Source organism: Nomascus leucogenys, chromosome 22a (assembly GCF_006542625.1).
Source record: "Nomascus leucogenys isolate Asia chromosome 22a, Asia_NLE_v1, whole genome shotgun sequence".
Lineage (NCBI taxonomy): Eukaryota > Metazoa > Chordata > Mammalia > Primates > Hylobatidae > Nomascus > Nomascus leucogenys.
The window spans coordinates 74,765,711-74,786,317 of NC_044402.1; the positions used below are offsets into that span (position 1 = coordinate 74,765,711).

Consider the following 20,607-nt stretch of genomic DNA (forward strand, 5'->3'; position numbering starts at 1 on the left):
TTTATGTACCATCATTTGGACACTCAAATATATTTTCTTAGGTTTATAATTTAGGCACTAAAAATACATCCTAGTAAAAGTTTCACCATACAAAGCCTAGGATGGGGCATCACAGGGCTAATTTTACCAATCAAATTAAAAAATATATATATTAAAAAATTTTTTTTTAATTTTTATTTATTATTATTATACTTTAAGTTCTAAGGTACATGTAAAAAACATGCAGGTTTGTTACATATGTATACATGTGCCATGTTGGTGTGCTGCATCCATTAATTCATCGTTTACATTAGGTATATCTCCTAATGCTATCCCTCCCCCCTTACCCTACCCCACGACAGGCCCCGGTGTGTGATGTTCCCCACCCTGTGTCCAAGTGTTCTCATTGTTCAATTCCCACCTATGAGGGAGAACATGCTGTGTTTGGTTTTCTGTCCTTGCAATAGAAAAACATCAGTATCTGTGTGTGTGTGTGTGTGTGTGTGTACATGTGTGTGTGTGTGACAGGATCTTGCTCTGTCAGCCAGGCTGGAGTGCAGTGGCACAATCTTGGCTCACTGCAACCTCTGCCTCCCGGGTTCAAGCCATCCTCCTGCCTCAACCTCCTGAGTAGCTGGGACTACAGAAGCATGCCACCACACCTGGCTAATTTTTGTATTTTTTTTTGTAGAGACTAGGTTTCACCATGTTGCCCAGGCTGGTCTCGAACTCCTGAGTTCAAGCAATCTGCCCACCATGGCCTCCCAAAGTACTGGGATTGCAAGCAGCCACCATGCATGGCCCCATATCAGTATCTTAATATAATGGCTTTGTCATCACATTTACAGATACAGATTTATTTCAAAACTTAATTTACCTTCTTTTGAAAGGCAGGATGATTAAATGTTTATCTAATCCAAAGATTCCAAAGGAAATAAATCCCTAGGGAAGAAAACAAAGTTATTTTTTTCAGAATTCAACAATAACATTTTAAAACAGAGAAGTTAAGGAGGTCACCAAATTTAGTGTTTGAGGAGACAAACCTATAGTGACAAGAACAACATTTTAAGTGGAACACACAAAGCAGGCCCTTCAAAGGCAGGTATGATGCTTTGCTGCCTTTTCCCAATCATTCTATCCTACTCATTATGATGGGTGATACAAACCAGGGCTGAGCAGCCATATTTACATGATAATAAAATGAAAACATTTAAGGACATATATGTCTTTGTTTCTCCTTTATAAAAAGAAAATATTTCCCACTGTGCATAAGTATTTATTATTTTTCCATGAAACCTCACAAATTATATAATTAACAAGTGTTGCAGTATCTAATAATAATGCAGTAATTGAACAGAATTTATGTAACGTGAAACTGGCTAGTGGTTAGGGGAAGAGTTTAAGGATTTGTGAGTGACAAGGCAAACGCCTAGCACCAGGTATCAGCCACAGGTTAGGACAATTTAAGACTTTTTGAGAGACAGGAAGTTGGGAGCTGCCATTTGTGGCACACTGGGATAAGGATCTGAGTGCAAGTTGGTGGAAGTAAAATGGAGAATGCAGAAGGACCCCAATTTCTTCATCCCTCATACTATAAACAGCCAGAAGGGAATGAGCTTACCATACCACCTCCCCAAGAGGAAAATGGGATGGGAATGGGGTTTGGGAATGCGGTTTGTGTCTGTCTTCCTCCATTGAACCACTTCAGCCTTAAGCTGTGGGGCAGCATTTTAAATGCAACATTCCTGGCATTAGCTGCTGTTGATGACACAGCCCTATGGAATGAAGCTCATCTCAGTCCCAGCTCTGGATAGCTCAGCTTAGAATGGGCTTTCTGAATGCAAAATGCTAAGTCAGACTATGATGTTTCAAGTCAGTATTTTATAGTTCTTAGATACAAAATCAGATCTTAAACAGTATCACAAAGTGAGATATCAAGTAGGATGCTCATGTCTGTCTGTAATAAACTGATTAAGGTCATTTGTCTCTGTGGGCATAGCCATTTTTGCTCCCATCATAACGGCCAAACAAACTGTAAATATTGTAAGAAATTAATATTAGGAAAAACTTACAGCAGCATCTATTGACAAACGTTAACTAATTCATATGGCAAATTATTTTAGATTTAATAGACAAACTCAGTGATTTCAAATGTGTGTTTTTTTTGTTTTTTGACCTGATACTCAGTCTGTGGACTAATATTCTGTAATGAAAAAGTAGGCCGGGCGTGGTGGCTCACACCTGTAATCCCAGCACTTTGGGAGGCCGAGGCGGGCAGATCACAAGGTCAGGAGATCGAGACCATCCTGGCTAACACAGTGAAACCCCGTCTCTACTAAAAAATACAAAAAATTAGCCAGGCGAGGTGGTGGGCGCCTGTAGTCCCAGCTACTCGGGAGGCTGAGGCACGAGAATGGCGTGAACCCCAGGGGGCGGAGCCTGCAGGGAGCTGAGATCGCGCCACTGCACTCCAGCCTGGGCGACAGCAAGACTCTGTCTCAAAAAAAAAAAAAAAAAAAAGGAAAAAGTAAGGGCTGGGTGCGGTGGCTCATGCCTGTAATACCAGCACTTTGGGAGGCCAAGGCAGGTGGATCACTTGAGGTCAGGAGTTCAAGACCAGCCTGGCCAACATGGTGAAACCCCATCTCTACTGAAAATACAAAAATTAGCCGGGTGTGGTAGCAGGTGCCTGTAGTCCCAGCTACTCAGGAGGCTGAGGTAGGAGAACCGCCTGAACCCAGGAGGCGGAGATTGTAGTGAGCTGAGATAACGCCAATGCACTCCAGCCTGGGTGACAGAACGAGACTCCATCTCAATTAAAAAAAAAAAAGTAAGGAGTTAAAGGTCAAAATTTGAAATTTGCACATAAAAAATATTTTCCCAATATGTAAGATGTAATTTATCCTTACGTATCCATTTTAATAGTGACATAAACATAGACAATAGCACCTATCATATTACTTGTTTATGGAATTTTAGTTTCCTGATTTATAAACTGGGGGTGATAATACTACTTTGCAGGTGTTGTCAAGATGTTTAAATGAGATAATGAATGTAAAATGCTTAACGATGGTTGGCACATAGTAGGCTATCAAGGAATGGTAACTGCTATCCCTAGCCAAAATTTATTTATACACCACATGATTTTTCTTTTTAAGATTTACGTATCTATTGTTCAAGAAACATCAAAATGTAAATGAAATGATGTCCATTAATTTAAGGAGATGGCCGGGCACGGTGGCTCATGCCTGTAATCCCAGCACTTGGGGAGGCTGAGGCAGGTGGATCACCTGAGGTCGGGAGTTGGAGACTAGCCTGACCAACTGGAGAAACCCCGTCTCTACTAAAAATACAAAATTAGCCGGGCATAGTGGTGCATGCCTGTAATCCCAGCTACTCGGGAGGCTGAGACAAGAGAGTCGCTTGAACCTGAGAAGCAGAGGTTGCGGTGAGCCGAGATCGCGCCATTGCATTCCAGCCCGCGCAACAAGAGTGAAACTCTGTCTCAAAAAAAAAAAATTTTTAAGGAGCTAAATTAAAAGTTCAGGGAAAGTAATTTATTTTCCCAAAGTGACTTTTTTTTTTGAGACAGTTTCATCTCACTCTGTCACCCAGGCTGGAGTGCAGTGGCACAGTCTCAGCTCGCTGCAGCCTCTACCTCCTGGGTTCAAGTGATTCTTGTGCCTCAGCCTCTGCAGTAGCTTGGATTACAGGCATGGACTACCATGTCTGGCTAAATTTTTTGTATTTTTTGTAGAGATGGGGTTTCACCATGTTGGCTAGGCTGGTTTTGAACTCCTGGCCTCAAGTGACCCACCCACCTTGGCCTCCCAAAGTGCTGGGATTACAGGTGTGAGCCAATGAGCCCGTTCCCAATGTGACTTATTAAGATCACACCAAAGTTACTACTTGGTATTTTTCTGGTGGAAGCACTCAGTGTACATTCTGATGACTTTAACCAGTATAATAATTCATCTCTACTAGAAGACAAGCAGCAGCTGTCAGCTGTCATGCATACCAGCAGCTGGCAAACAAACTAAATCCTTTTTATGTGAAAGAAAACAACATCCTAATCCACTCCCCACTTCCCTCGACCCCCTACCAATCAACCTATCTAGTAAGACAAAAACCCCTCAAAGTTCTCCATAAATAAATACCTGACCAAAGTTAAACACGGCACAGAAAAACTGTAACTCAACATAAAGTCTTCCAGGCTCTTGGTTGAATAGCCACCATAAACAACTGGAAAGATTCTGTAAAGAAAGGAGAAAAGAGTATTTTAAAATCAAGCAAGCTAATAATTCCTGTCCATCCACAGCATAGTACAATAACTTACCTACTTAATAATTACAGGGAAAAAGACTAGATGGAAAAACACTGAGAGAATATAGAGGCTTTATCTTTTCAACAGGAAAGTTTCAACCTCTCCTCCTGACAGATGTCATTCAAACAGTTATCTATTCTGATCAGATTCGAAGCGAGAAGACATGAGCCATAATACAGAAGCTTACATAATGTATCAAGATTGCCAACTAGCCTAAGACAGGCCTGATTTTAAATTTAGTTCTACACAATGAAAACAATTACATCACTAAGCAATTCTTGGCAGCATTTCTTATTTTTTGATTTTTGTTCTTAAACGGCACTTAAAGTGGTATTGGCTGATATCACACTATCTCACGAGCATCCCAGTGTGCAAAGCATTCCTTCATAGGTTATCTGGTCCATCTCCTACCTCTGGACGAGTTACACTTGAACCATCTCAAAGAATTATATAATAAGAACTGATAATTCACAAATAAGACATTTAGTAATCAAAGAAATGCATGTAGTCTAAAAATAAAATACTGTATTTTACTTTTCTCTATTTTGTAAGCATCTATTATATGAAGTAGTTATGTTATTTTGATAATTGAAAATTATTTTTTAAAGTTTATCTGAGGAATATGTTCTGAGAGGTTTTTTGGTTTTCTTTTTTTTCCGGTGGACACTGAGGTTTCATGTTCTGAGACATTAACGTAGGCATTTATCCACTTTGGTCAGTCAGGTATGTTAGGAATAAGTGGCCCTGTGTACATTATTGAAATAGCCGCTTTGGGGCCGGGTGCGGTGGCTCACGCCTGTAATCCCAGCACTTTGGGAGGCCAAGGAGGGTGGATCACCTGAGGTCAGGGGTTCAAGACCAGCCTGACCAACATGATGAAACCCTGTCTCTACTACAAATACAAAAATTAGCCGGGCATGGTGGCACGCGCCTGTAATCCCAGCTACTCAGGAGGCTGAGGCAGGAGAATCGCTTGAACCCGGGAGGCAGAGGTTGCAGTGAGCCGAGATCGCGCCACTGCACTCCAGCCTGGGCGACAGAGTTAGACTCTGTCTCAAAAAAAAAAAAGAAATTGCTGCTTTTACCAAATTCTAGGTTCAGAGCATAGAATGAATAAATGATTCCAAGCAGAATAAGCTATTGGAGCACTTAGGCCTCAGAGTAATGTGAATGATTCATCTCTTCCCCTCACACCCCCAAATATTTAGCTCAAGATCCAAATTCAGGTGACCTAGCTACCACACTTTTGGAAAGCAGCAACTAAGTTTTTCCCGGATGCCTGAATAAAACCTTTGCCAAAAATTTAAAGAAATGGCCCCAAAACAAAACTAGAAAAAACAATTACAGCGAACAGGCCAATGATGAGAAGTAAACACAGCAACACATGTCGGGTCAGTTGCTGGTCTCCACTCTGTAGATACTGTTCTTCTTCCTGGGCTAATATGCAGCTCTGGGAGTTACAGCGACTCACACAATGATTGTCTATAAAAGAGTAAGCACAACAATTTGTAATCAGAGCTTTTTATCTAAATGCATTTTAAATTTGTAATGACTTCCTAAGAGAAACAACAGAAAAGCACATTCAGCTAAGAATCAGTATATTATTTTAGATGAAATTGGAAGAAAGCTCCTTCATGTTGTTTTAGAAGAATTATAGCTGAAATGTTTTTATCTCAAAAAACATAAGTAGAATACAATAGTTCCCTTTTACACTATTCAACAATGTTATAGATATAATTATCTAACATAAGTCATATAATTTGGTCTTTAAAAATTATACATAATTTGCCTGGGTGCGGTGGCTCATGCCTGTAATCCCAGCACTTTGGGAGGCCGAGGCAGGCAGATTACTTGAGATTAGGAGTTCAAGACCAGCCTGGCCAACACGGTGAAACCTCATCCCTACTAAAAATACAAAAATTAACCGGGTGTGGTGGCATGCACCTGTAATCCCAGCTACTTGGAAGGCTGAGGCAGGAGGATTGCTTGAACCTGGGAGGCGGAGGTTGTGGTGAGCCAAAGCTGCACCACAGAGTAACACTCTGTCACAAAAAAAATAAAAAAATAAAATAAAAATTATATATAATTTTTATATAATTAATATAATTAAGCATAAATTATATATAATATTTATTAGTTATATAAATATATATATAAATTACATATATAATTATATAAAAATTATATTATATTTATATATTATGTTATAAATGTATATTATATATAAGTATGTATTATAATCATATAAATTTATATATAATTATATATGTAATTTGTATATATTATTTATATAAATTACACATTAATATATAAGCATATATAAATAAAAATTGTATATTAATTATATTTATAATTTACATATATAAATTATATATTAAATATATAATATATATTAGATATTATATATATTCTAAGTGAACTAACACAGGAACAGAAAACCAAGTACTGCATGTGCTTACTTATAAGTGGGAGCTAAACATCAGATACTCATGGACATAAAGATGGCGACAACAGAAACTGGGGACTACTAGAGGTGAGGAGGGAGGGAGGGGGACAAGGGTTGAAAAAGTATATAATATATATTCTATTTTTATTTTTATATTGTATATACTAAAATTATATACATATAATTTGAAAGGCCGAACTAATAACTCAAGTTTTATCACTGATAAATCTACATATTAGTCACGAATACCCTATTTTGGCTAACTGTAAAACAAATTACTATTATCTCTTACCTCTCATTAAAGAGTTTACAATTTGCCTTAACCCCTGCCTTTCACCATATACAAAAATTAACTGAAGATGGACTAAAGATTTAAATGTAATGTCTCGGCCAGGCACGGTGGTTCACGCCTATAATCCCAGCAATTTGGGAGGCTGAGATGGGCAGATCACTTGAGGTCAGGAGTTCAAGACCAGCCTGGCCAACATGGTGAAACCCTGTCTCTACTAAAAATACAAAAATTAGGCAGGCATGGTGGCGGGTGCCTGTAATCTCAGCTACTTAGGAGGCTGAGGCAAGGGAATTGCTTGAACCCGGGAGGTAGAGGTTACAGTGAGCCAACATCGTGCCACGGCACTCCAGCATGGGCAACAGAGCAAGACTGTGTCTCAAAAAAAAGAAAAAAAAAAAAGGAATGCCTCAAACTCTAAGAATCCTAGAAGAAAACCTAGGAAACACCATTCCGGACATTGGCCTTTGGGAAGAATTTATGACTCAGTCCTCAAAAGCAATTGTAACAAAAACACTATACTGGGAAGTTTTAAGGTAAAAACAAAAACAAAACCAAAAATTGACAAGTGGGACCTAATTAAACTAAAGAGCTTCTGCATAGCAGAAGAAACTATGAACAGAGTAAACAGACAACCTACAGAATGGGAGAAAATATTCGCACACTATGTGTCTAACAAGGCCTAATATCCAGAATCTATAAGGAACTTAAACAATTGAACAAATGAAACACAAATAACTCCATTAAAAAATGCGCAAAAGACATGAACAGACACTTCTCAAAGAAGACATACAAGCGGCCAATAAACATGAAAAAATGCTCCACATCACTAATCATCAGAGAAATCAAAACCACAATGAGATACCATCTCGCATCAGTCAGAAGGGCTATTATTAAAAAATCAATAAACAACAGATGCTGGTGAGGCTGCAGAGAAAAGGGAATGCTTTACACCATTGGTGGGAATGTAAATTAGTTCAGTCACTGTGGAAAGCAGTCTGGAGATTTCTCAAAGAACTTAGAACAGGACTACCATATGACCCAGCAATCCCATTACTGGGTACATATCCAAAAGAAAAAAAATGGTTCTACCAAAAGACACATGCACTTGCATGTTCATCACAGCACTACTCACAATAGCAAAGCATGGAATCAAACTAGGTGCCCATCGATGGTGGACTGGATAAAGAAAATGTGCTACATATATACCATGGAATACCATACAGCCATAAAAAGAATGAAATAGGCCAGGCACAGTGGCTCATGCCTGTAGTCCCAGCACTTTGGGAGGACAAGGCAGGCAGATCGCTTGAGCTCAGGAGTTCAAGACCAGCCTGGGCAACATGGTGAAACCCTGTCTCTAAAAAACTAAACAAGTCCAGATGCGGTGGCTCACGCCTGTAATCCCAGCACTTTGGGAGGCCGAGGTGGGCAGATCACCTGAGGTCAGGAGTTTGACACCAGCCTGACCAATATGGTGAAATCCCATCTCTACTAAAAATATAAAAATTAGCCGGGCATGGTGGCAGGTGCCTGTAGTCCCAGCTACTCAGGAGGCTGAGACAGGAGAATTGCTTGAATCTGGGAGGCGGAGGTTGCAGTGAGCTGAGATCGTGCCACTGCACTCCAGCCTGGGCAACAGAGCGAAACTCCATCTCAAAAACAAAACAAAACAAAAATTAGCCAGGCGTGGTTGCACACATCCGTAGTCCTGGATACTTGGTAGGCTGAGGTGGGATGATGGCTTGAGCCTAGAAGGCAATGGTTGCAGTGAGCTGCGCACTCCAGCCTGGGTGGCAGAACCAGATCCTGTCTTAAAAAAAAGAAAAAAAAAAAAAAAAAGAATGAAATGATGTCCTTTGCAGCAACACAGATGCATCTGGAGGCCATAATCCTAAGTGAATTAACACAGAAACAGAAAACCAAGTGCTGCATGTGCTCACTTATAAGTGGGAACTAAACATCAGATACTCGTGGACATAAAGATGGTAATGATGGAAACTGGGGACTATGAGAGGTGGAAAGGAGGGAGAGGGCAAGGGCTGAAAAACTACTGGGTACTATGCTTAGTACCTGGGTGATGGGATCATTTGTTAGTACCCCAAACCTCAGCATCACACAATATACCCAGGTAGCAAAACTGCACATGTACCCACTGAATCTAAAGTAAAAGTTGAAAAAAAACTTTGCCTTAGGAAACACCTTTGAGGAACCATAAAAGTATTATATGCCATGCTGTGTTCACATATGGAACCAAACACAAGTCACAGGCATGACTCTTTTCTGGCCAAAAATAGAGGTGAGGGACTTTTCACAGGAAGCTGTTTTTCTACCTTAGCTCCACTCTATATAGGGGAGCAAAAGCAAAGAAAAACATTTTTTTTTACAAAATAGATGTCTAGTCCAACATATAGTCTTATACAAGTCAATGATTAAAAACTACAATTCTATAGCTCTTGCCCTCAAGCTAAAAGAAAAAATTTGTATTTCCTAAAACCACATTTTAGAAAAGGCCATGTATACCCATTAAATATGGTCTAGCACAATTGCTGATGGCATGGGGGGAAGGTTCATAATGTTGCTAAGTAAAAAGAAAGTAGGTTGCCAAACTGTCTCTGTAGTATGATCCTATTTGAATAAAAATTATTTGTATATATGTGTGGAAAAATCCTGGAAGTATCCCTATATATAATAAATCTGGTTTTAAAATATTGTGTACAAGCCAGGCATGGTGGCTGACACCTGTAATCCCAGCACTTTGGGAGGCCGAGGTGGGACGATCACTTGAGGTCAGGAGTTTGAGACCAGCCTGGCCAACATGGTGAACTCCCGTCTCTACTAAAAATACAAAAAAAAAATTAGCTGGGTGTGGTGGCAGGTGCCTGTAATCCCAGCTACTTGGGAGGCTGAGGCAGGAGAATTGCTTGAACCCGGGAGGCAGAGGTTGCAGTAAGCCAAGATCGCGCCACTGCACTCCAGCCTGGATGACAGAGCGAGACTCCATCTCAAAAAAAAAAAAATTGTGTACAGATATTACAAAAATGGATAAAAATAAATCTATCTTTCATTTGCTTTTTCATACATTGTTGCCATTCAACAATCTAAATGTGATACTTATTTTTGCCTTTCTACTATGCCAAGGGGTAGAGAATAAATTATATTGTCAACTCTAAAAATTCTAATTTGCCCATGGTTTAATTTCCTTCAGGCTTTATTTTAGGCTTAGGGATGTAATTGTATGATTAGATGAAGTCCCAATATAATGGCTCTCATTCTATATAATTTTTATAAAATATGATCAGAAAATCCAAGCCCCTACAATTTAAGAGAATTTTCAAAGATCCACTTTTTGTTTGTTTGTTTTTGAGACAGGGTCTTGCTCTGTTGCTCAGACGTGATCATGGCCTATTGCAGCCACAACCTCCTGGGCTCAAGCCATCCTCCCACCTCAGCCTCCTAGGTAGCTGGGATTACAGGCATGAGCCACTGCATTCAGCTAATTTTTTTTTTTTTTTTTTTTTTTTGAGACAGAGTCTTTCTCTGTCGCCCAGGCTGGAGTGCAGTGGCGCAATCTCGGCTCACTGCAAGCTCCGCCTCCCGGGTTCACGCCATTCTCCTGCCTCAGCCTCTCCGAGTAGCTGGGACTACAGGCGTCCGCCACCACGCCCAGCTAATTTTTTTTTTTTTTTTTGTATTTTTAGTAGAGACGGGGTTTCACCGTGGTCTCGATCTCCTGACCTCGTGATCCACCCGCCTCGGCCTCCCAAAGTGCTGGGATTACAAGCGTGAGCCACTGCATTCAGCTAATTTTTTTGATTCTTTATAGAGATAGGATCTGGCTATGTTGCCCAGGCTGGTCTTGAACTCCTGGACTCAAGCACGATACTCTTGCCTTTGCCTCCCAAAGTGCTGGGATTACAGGAGTGAGCCACCACGCTCAGCCGAGAATCAACGTTATTAATGAAGAAAATGACAGATAAGCAAAGCCTAAGGAGATCTGGGGAGGGAAAAAGAAACTTGCCAAATCAGATTACATGTCGAATTTGTTAATGGATTTTACTACTAGGTATATTGCGTAGGGAGATAACAATAAGGAGGAAAACCTTGGGAATTCTGATGTAAAGAAACAATTTTAGAAAAAAAACAGACAGATAAAACAAAGACAGTGTAACTGCCAGAAAGGGTTTCTTGTAAAAGAAAAAAAAAGTCAGTGAATGCTTCATATCTAATATGCTTTCACTACTTTTTATGGAAATATGAATTCTATTATTATTTATGATTCATTCCTTGCCAGCAGATAGCCAAATATAAATCCCATCTGAATAACAATAATTACTACTGCTACTACATATTTTAATGAGCATTTACTATGTATACCACATACTGTGCTAAGTGATTTGCATACATTGTTTTCTATAATCCTTATGTTTCTTATATAAAAACATAATGCCTTTAGCAATAATACAGTTGACATAGGCCTTATCAAAAAGAGCATTTTTGGGGGTTTCCCTTTTTAGTTTGATTATAAATACGTATAATCAATGAAAAATGCATTGCAATTCCACATAAGTATGTTCGGTTGTTTTGAATAATTTGAAATTTAGGCCACAAATGTAATTCAGCCTCTTAGTCAAAAGGTTATTACTTTTTTTTTTTCCCTAGATGGAGTCTTGCTCTGTCATCCAGGCTGCAGTACAGTGGTGTGATCTTGGCTCACTGCAACCTCCGCCTCGTGTGTTCAAGCAATTCTGCCTCAGCCTCCCAAGTAGCTGGGATTACAGGTGCCCACCACCACGCCCAGCTAATTTTTGTATTTTCAGTAGAGATGGGGTTTCACCATGTTGGCCAGGCTGGTCTCGAACTCTTGACCTTGTGATTCACCCACCTCGGCCTCCCAAAGTGCTGGGATTACAGGCATAAGCCACCTTGCCTGGCCAAGAGGTTATTACTTTTAAAGGTGTTTGTTCCTTATTTTATAAGAATGGCTATAATTAAAGCATAAAGATTCAAAATATAATTAAGAACTAATTAATTAGTCCTGGTCCTAGGGGATGAGAATGGGGGAAAAGTCTATTTCTAAAACAGGAAAAAAGCTTCCCTCTCTCCACCTCCCACCAAAATGCCCTTTAGGGCAAACTTCCTAGATTTGTCACTTGGGTTAAATTTATTGGAAAATGTGCGTGTGATACTACCTATGATCACTTTGTGAGAACTTTATTTTTTAAAGTAAGTATTCTGTCTATGCACAATTATTCCCTATTAGCACTTCTTTGCTCTTAATTGAGAATCTATATTCTTGATGTTTGTAGCTTCTGTAGATATTCTATGTAGAGTTCTTTTGAGGGATAAGAATAAGGAATCTTCTGGCTGGGCGCAGTAGCTCATGCCTGTAATCTCAGCATTTTGGGAGGCCGAGGCAGGCAGATCATGAGGTCAGGAGATCGAGATCATCTTGGCTAACACAGTGAAACCCCATCTCTACTAAAAATACAAAAAATTAGCCGGGCATGGTGGTGGGCGCCTGCAGTCCCAGCTACTCGGGAGGCTGAGGCAGGAGAATGATGTGAACCTGGGAGGCAGAGCTTGCAGTGAGCCGAGATCGCGCCACTGCACTCCAGCCCGGGTGACAGAGCAAGAATCCGTCTCAAAAAAAAAAAAAAAAGAATAAGGAATCTTCTGTCCCTTAATCCCATCCTCATAGTCCAGAGGCACTTACTTTTCTCAAACGAAGGAATCACAGGCTCACTGGTGCTTGTGTTTGCTATTGGCTCTATTGATGGGCAGTGTAATTCACCATTTCCCATGGAGCAGGAGCAGCAACCTATATCAATCAAATAGCATGTGAGAGTAGAGCCCAACCACAACAGAAATGGACAATTTTAAGAAATGCCAAAGAAAACAAAACAAAATCCACTCACACGGACTTCCCATGTAGCCTCAATAGTTTTCACATGGTATCTATCCAAAAGTATTCAAATGTTCTCACTCACATACAAAATATAAAAACTTAATCTCATAGAAGTACTGAATGTGGCCAGGCATGGTAGCTTACACCTGTTGCTTCAGGAGGCTGAGGTGGCAGGATCACTTGAGGCTAGGAATTTTTTTTGTTTTGTTTTGTTTTGTTTGTTTTTTGAGGTGGAGTCTCACTCTGTTGCCCAGGCTGGAGTGCAGTGGCGCAATCTCGGCTCACTGCAACCTGCATCTCCTGGGTTCAAGCGATTGTCCCACCTCAGCTTCCAAGTAGCTGGGATTACAGGCGCCTGCCACCAGGCCCAGCTAATTTTTGAATTTTTAGTAGAGACGGGGTTTCACCATGCTGGCCAGGCTGGTCTAGAACTCCCGACCTCAGGTGATCTGCCCGCCTCGGCCTCCCAAAGTGCTGGGATTACAGGTGTGAGCCACCATGCCCAGCCGAGGCTAGGAATCTAAGATCAGCCTGGGCAATACAGCAAGACTTTGTCTTTACAAAAAGCTTTTTAAAAAATAGCTGGGCATGCTGGCATATGCCTATAGTACAGCTTCTTGGGAGGATGAGGTGGGAGGACTGCTTGAGTCCAGGAGTTTGAGATTACAGGGAGCAGTCGCACTCCAGCCTGGGGAAAGAAGGAAGGAAGGAAGGAAGGAAGGAAGGAAGGAAGGAAGGAAGGAAGGAAGGAAGGAAGGAAGGAGGAAGGAGGAAGGAGGGAAGGAGGGAAGGAGGGAAGGAGGGAGGAGGGAAGGAGGGAAGGAGGGAAGGAGGAAGGAGGGAAGGGAGGGAGGGGGAAGGGAGGAAGGAGGGTAAGGAAGGAAAGGAAAGGGAAGGGAAGGAAGGGAAGGAAGGAAAGGAAGGAAAGGAAGGAAGGGAAGGAAGGAAGGGAAGGAAGGAAAGAAAGGAAGGAAAGGAAGGAAGGAAGGAAGCGAAAGGAAGGAAGGATGAGTAGTGGGTACCGGATACTTGGGCGGGTAGGAGGTGGCAGGGATGGGGTCAACAGGTACAAAGTTACATTAGAATAAGTTCTAGTGCCGTATCGTACAGTATGGTGGCTATAGTCAACAAAGATACTGTACATCTCAAAATAGAAGAGAGGATTTTGTATGTTCCTACAACAAAGAAATTATACATTTTGAAGTCATAGATATGCTAATTACCCTGATTTGATCATTATACAATGATCTCCAGCCTGGGCGACAGAGTGAGACTCCATCTCAAAAAAATAAAAATAAAAATAACAACAACAACAACAACAAAAACACGAACAAATGACCAAACAAAGAAATTAGTGAGCTTCGGTTTTAAAGGCCCTGAAGTAAAGGCATGAAGAGAAGTGATAACATGAGTGCCAAGTGCTGGATGGACCAAAGAATGGAAGGTTCACCGGGTAGCTCAGGCAGCCGCAGGGAGAGGTGGCAGAACAGGCTCGGAGAGGGATATGGCCGGCAGTGGAAGGGCTTGGGCACCACGTGCAGCGCTTTGGGCATCACGGGCACTGCAAGGCCCTTGCAGCCTCTGAAGCAGGAGCCTGATGTGGCCAGGACTCCGTGAGGAAGGTTAATTTGGCCATTTCCCTTATAAAACAGACTAGACCAGAGTGACAAGAAACAGGCAGTTCAGTTAGGAGGGAATTACAAGAATCCAGCAGAGAGACTGGAGGCCCAAGTGGGGAGATGGGAGGTCAGGGGGAGGAGGGGGACCCTGCAGAGGGAGAACTCCACGCCCTGAATGGCTAATTCACCTCAAGGGGAAACAGCAGAGATGTTGCTGAGCTGGGAAGTTCTAAAGAATGATGGAAACATTAAAAGAAAGATAATTGTTTAAAAAGCTCCAGTACATTTGACAAAGAGAACAAGTGCTGGCCACATATTCAGAAAGAGATGTAAATAATTTTTAATTTATTTTTTAGATGAAGTTTCGCTCTGTCACCCAGGCTGGAGTGCAGTGGCACAATCTTGGCTCACTGCAACCTCTGCCTCCCGGGTTCAAGCGATTCTCATGCCTCAGCCTCCTGAGTAGCTGGGTCTACAGGCGTGTGCCACTACAGCCTGGCAAATTTTTGTATTTTTAGTAGAGATGGAGTTTCACCATGTTGGCCAGGCTGGTCTCAAACTCCTGACCTCAAGTGATCTGCTTGCCTCGGCTTCCCAAGGTTCTGGGATTACAGGTGTGAGCCACCACACCTGGCTGAGATGTAATTAATATATGTGTAGACAGCAGGAAATCTGGGATTGGCTCTATATAAAGGGGTCAGGTTAGAGATGTAACATTAGGAACAAAGTACAAAATGGGAACTTACCTATTTCCTGTTACTTAGGAATTACCATCCTAGGTATATATATATATTTTTTGAGACAGTGTCTCGCTCTGTTTCCCAGGCTGGAGTGCAGTGGTGCACTCTTGGCTCACTGCAGCCTCTGCTTTCCAGGCTCTGGTGATCCTCCCACCTCAGCCTCCTGAGTAGCTGGGACTACAGGCACATGCTACCAAGCCTAGCTAATTTTGTATTTTTTGTAGAGATGGGTTTTGCCATGTTGCCCAGGCTGGTCTCCAACTCCTGAGCTTAGGCAATTCACCTGCCTCAGCCTCCCAAAGTGCTAGAATTACAGGTGTGAACCACTGCACTCAGCAACATCCTAGGTATAATCTTAATGTATGTTGATGTATACTCAAGGAGATGTGAATAAAGCTGTTCATTATAGCATTGTTTCTAATAGCAAAATATTTTAAAGCAACTTAATCCATCAGTAAGGAAATTAATAAATAAAATGTGGTATATGCATAAAATTGATTACATCTACAAAATGAATTAAAAAATATTGAGTGCAATAAGACAACTACAGTATAAGATTTATATAAAAATGTAAAAGCATATAAAAATACTATATATTGTTGATGGAAAACCACACATATTGTAAAAGTATAGTAAAATTCTGCTCTGGAAGGATACAATCCAAATTCATAATAGTGGTTACTTCTGAAGTTAACAGGAATGAAAGATTCTAACAAACATTCTGACTTTATTGGTAAGTTTTATTTCTTTTAAAAAAGAAAACTGGGCCAGGCGCAGTGGCTCATGCCTGTATTCCCAGCATTTTGGGAGGCGGACGTGGGCAGATCACTTGAGGTCAGAAGCTCGAGACCAGCCTGGCCAACATGGTGAAACCCCACCTCTACTAAAAATATAAAAATTAGCCAGGCATGGTGGCACACACCTGTAGACCTGGCTGCTTGGGAAGCTGAAAAGGGAGGATTACTTGAACCCAGGAGGTGGAGGTTGCAGTGTGCCAAGACTGCTCCACTGTGCTCCAGCCTGGGAGACAGAGAAAGACTGTTTCAAAAGAAGAGAAGAAGAGAAGAGAAGCAACATACAATAAATAAGTTAATATATTTGATTACAAATCAAGACACAAAGAAATCTCAGTCCTGATAGGCTTAGGCAAATACTGAAGTCCTGTCTTAGACTTTTTTTGAGACAGTCTTGCTCTGTCGCCCAGACCGGAATGCAATGGCACGATCTCGGCTCACTGCAACCTCTGCCTCCCTGGTTCAAGCGATTCTTCTGCCTCAGCCTCTGGAGTAGCTGGGATTACAGGCACCCGCCACCATACCTAGCTAATTTTTGTATTTTTAGTAGAGATGATGTTTCACCATGTTAGCCAGGCTGGTCTCGAACTCCTGACCTTGGATCCGCCCACCTCAGCCTCCCAAAGTGCTGGGATTACAGATGTGAGCCACCGCACCTGGCTTAGACTTTTTTTTTAAAGACAGGATCATGTCTATTGCCCAGGCTGGATTGCTGTGGCGTGACCATGGCTCACTGCAGCTTCGACCTCCTGGGCTCAAGCAATCCTCCTGCCTCAGCCTCCTGAGTAGCTAGGACTACAGGTGTGGACCACCACATCCAGCTAATTTTTTATTTTTTGTAGAGTCAGGGTCTCACTATGTTGCCCAGGCTGGTCTTGAACTCCTGGGCTCAAGCAATCCTTCCAAAGTGCTGGGGTTACAGGTGTGAGCAACCATACCCAGCTTTGTCCTAGACTTCTAAAAGCCAGATGCAAAAATTCAGGATTGGAGAGAAACTGTTCAGTAATGTACTCAGGGTGGGAGGCAGGTTTGTAGTTGCTCATGAATTCAGGATGAAATCATCAGAGTAAGCTAATGTAATGTTAGGCAGAATTAAAAGTTTCTTTTCTAAGTAAGGACAGGAATGATTCTCTTTATTCTTCACTCAGTCAACAAGCATTCATCAAATATTGAATGCTTACTGTGTCCTAGGACCATGGTAACTGGAATGCTATATTCAGATCTAAGCATCCCATTTTAAGAGGTACACTGAGAAACTAAAATGAATCCTTGGTGTCTCATGCATCTCAAACTTAGAAGGGTCAAATTGGACTCATTATCTTCCCCTACATATTCTGTTCTCTCTGAATTCTCCTTCTTAGGTAATACCCACAATTATACATTCACTTAAACTGATTTCTGGAAGTTATTCTCAGTTTCTCCCTTAGCCCTCACCCAGCTTCTAATCAATTACCAAACCCTGTCAATACAACTTTGCCTGAGTTTGGCCTCTCCTGTTTATCCAATACCTACTGCCTTAGTATAGGCCCCAAAGACTCAACTCTGCCATTATAGCATGAAGGTAGCCATAGATGATATATAAATGAATGAGCATGGCTATGTTTCAATAAAATTATGGACATGAAATTAAAATTGCATGTAGTTTTTAAGAGTCACAAAATATTTGTCTTCTTTTAATTTTTCTTCAACCCTTTAAAAATGTAAAAAACATTTTTAGGCTAGGTGCAGTGGCTCACACTTGTAATCCCAGCACATTGGGAGGCCAAGGTGGGTGGATCACCTGAGGTCAGGAGTTCTAGACCAGCCTGACCAATATGGTCAAACCCCATCTCTACTAAAGATACAAAAATTAGCCAGGCATGGTGGCGTGCGACTGTAGTCCCAGCTACTGGGGAGGCTGAGACAGGCGAATTGCTTGAGCCCAGGAGGTAGAGGTTACGGTGAGCCAAGATTGCACCACTGCACTCCACCCTGGGTAACAGAGCGAGACTCTGTGGCAAAAATAAATAAATAAATAAACAAACAAAGAAAAAAAAACATTTTTAGCTGGTGGACCATACAAAAACAGGTGGTGGGCCAGATTTGGCCTATGGACTACATAGTTTGCCCAAAACTGACTTACATCATTAATCTGGCTTCAAACAGGCCTCCTTTAGTTCATATTATTGATGGTGCTTGCCTGATACAATATTGTTAAATTAACTTATGTATGTGCTTAGTTTCCTAGTTAGGGCCTTCCTTCAGTTGTTACTTTTTTCTATATTCTCAGGTCCAGGGAAGTTTTAGGATTTAACAAAAGTGTATACTCACAATAAGACTTATAAACAAAAATCTAATGAATAATTTTACAAGCAAGTTTGTAGACTATGATTCAAATTCTTCACTTGACAAGCACTCATGATATTCAAACTAGTTCCAGGAAGTTTCCCATAAACAAAACATTTAGGATACATGCTATAAAGGCATGTAGCAGTTTCTTTATATTTAAAGATCAGGCTGGCTCACGCCTGTAATCCCAGCACTGTGGGAGGCCGAGGCAGGTGAATCGCCTGAGCTCAGGAGGTCGAGACCAGCCTGGGCAACATAGCGAAACCCCATCTCTACTAAAAATACAAAAATTAGCAGGACGTGGTGGCAGGCACCTGTAGTCTTGGCTACTCTGGAGGCTCAGGTGGCAGAATCGCTTAAACACAGGAGGCGGAGGTTGCAGTGAGCTGAGATCATGCCACTGCACTCCAGCCTGGATGATAGAGCAAGACTCTGTCTCAAATAAACAAAAATAAAATTTAAAAGATCATACTTGTTTCTGGAATAGAGCTTGTAAAAAGTTCTGGTTCATTTATTGGCGCTGGACTCTCCTCAAAAGCAGTATTTCCAGGCTCCACCACTTTGTGGCTCTGAGACTGATCGAAACCTTCATAGCTTCCTGCTTGGGTAGTCCGGTTCATGCACATGAGGGCTATGCCAGCTATCAGGATGCTGCAGAACAGGGTGACCGCTGTGATGATCATCTGCCGACACGAAAAAGAGATATCAGGCCACTTTTCACAAGTTCATCTTGATGATCTTAGGGCACATTTTCTTTTTTTTTTTTTTTTTTTGAGATGGAGTCTTGCTGTGTCTCCCAGGCTGGAGGGCAGTGGCGCAATCTCGGCTCACTGCAACCTCTTCCTCCCAGGTTCACGCCATTCTCCTGCCTCAGCCTCCCGAGTAGCTGGGACTACAGGTGCCCGCCACCACTCCTGGCTAATTGTTTATATTTTTTGTAGAGACGGAGTCTCACCGTGTTAGTCAGGATGGTCTCGATCTCCTGACCTCGTAATCCACCCGTCTCAGCCTCCCAAAGTGCTGGGATTACAGGCGCGAGCCACCGCGCCCGGCCATCTTAGGGCACATTTTTGATGGACAATGTATCTCCACAATTTTAAGTACTCTAGAACAGTGGCTCTTTTAAAAAGGTAAGTGTATGTAAGGAATTTCAGTTACTTGGAAAGAAATTAGGGTTTGCTTGTAATTACACAGGTTTTAGATGCTTCTTTCATTGTATAACAGTTGGTTACCAACATAGCCACTGGTTTCCTTTACAAGGTATCTAACTGATTTCTCTCTGATGTTTTCTTTACTCCTAAGTTTCTGCTCACTTTCACGTATAATTCACGCATACTTCAGTCACTAAGATGTTTTTATGGTAATGATATTAAAAATAATTATAGCTAATATTTATTGAGCACTAACCAGATGCCAAGACTAGTCTAAATCTTTTATATGTATAATCTTATTTATTCTCACAAAAACACAATAAAATCCAAAATTGCAAAACAGAAAAAAAGAGTAAGAAATCAAAATTATGTGGAGAGGTTTTTTAAAAACACATCTTTGGACTCTACGCCTAAAGAATTCTGCAGGTCCCACAAGCCACCTACTCTATAGCTTTTCAAGAATATTTTTCCTAGATACATTTTGTCCTGAAATTTATATTTATGATAGGATTAAGAGTCAAGAATTTGACCTTTATTATTACTGCTGACTTATTAAATGGTTTTAAATTAATCACTCTTTTCTCCAGCAGAGGAAACACAATTCGTAAGTGTGATTAAGAACATTCAATAAGTTTTAAGCATTTAGAAATCTTCAGGTAAAAATGGACTTAGACATGTAAAATGTCAATGTTCTAGGTGAGACAAAGTGATATAGGATCACTGATCTGATATGCAATAAATTGAAACCGATTTTCAAAGTTAATTTTAATGTAAGTCTAGCAAGGCACATTAACAAGCTAAAAAGAGACATTCTCAAGAACAGAACTGCCAGTAAACTCTTCCCACCTGTTCTTTTCCATAAAAGAAGGCTGAGTCAATGCTATCTCCATTGTGTTTTCCAGTTATCAAAAGAACACCAACAAGGAGAGCAGGAATTCTGTAATCACAAGGGATATTGGGAGAGAAAAAGAAAGGATGAATAGTAACTGTGTATATGGAAAGGTGTAAGCAAACAGAGAACTACCAACT

At 41.1% G+C, this 20,607-nt stretch overlaps 1 protein-coding gene across 1 annotated transcript in view; it reads right to left on the reverse strand.

Moving 5' to 3' along the window:
- Positions 1-20,607, reverse strand: part of GPR155 (G protein-coupled receptor 155) — a 54,121-nt gene that overhangs the window by 8,923 nt on the left and 24,591 nt on the right. Inside the window, exons 10-15 of the mRNA XM_030802333.1 lie at positions 20,425-20,515; positions 18,900-19,110; positions 12,755-12,859; positions 5,649-5,785; positions 4,137-4,232; positions 857-921 (exon numbers count right to left, since the gene is read on the reverse strand). Coding sequence (XP_030658193.1) covers positions 857-921; positions 4,137-4,232; positions 5,649-5,785; positions 12,755-12,859; positions 18,900-19,110; positions 20,425-20,515 — 705 coding nt within the window. The remainder of the gene's footprint in view (positions 1-856; positions 922-4,136; positions 4,233-5,648; positions 5,786-12,754; positions 12,860-18,899; positions 19,111-20,424; positions 20,516-20,607) is intronic.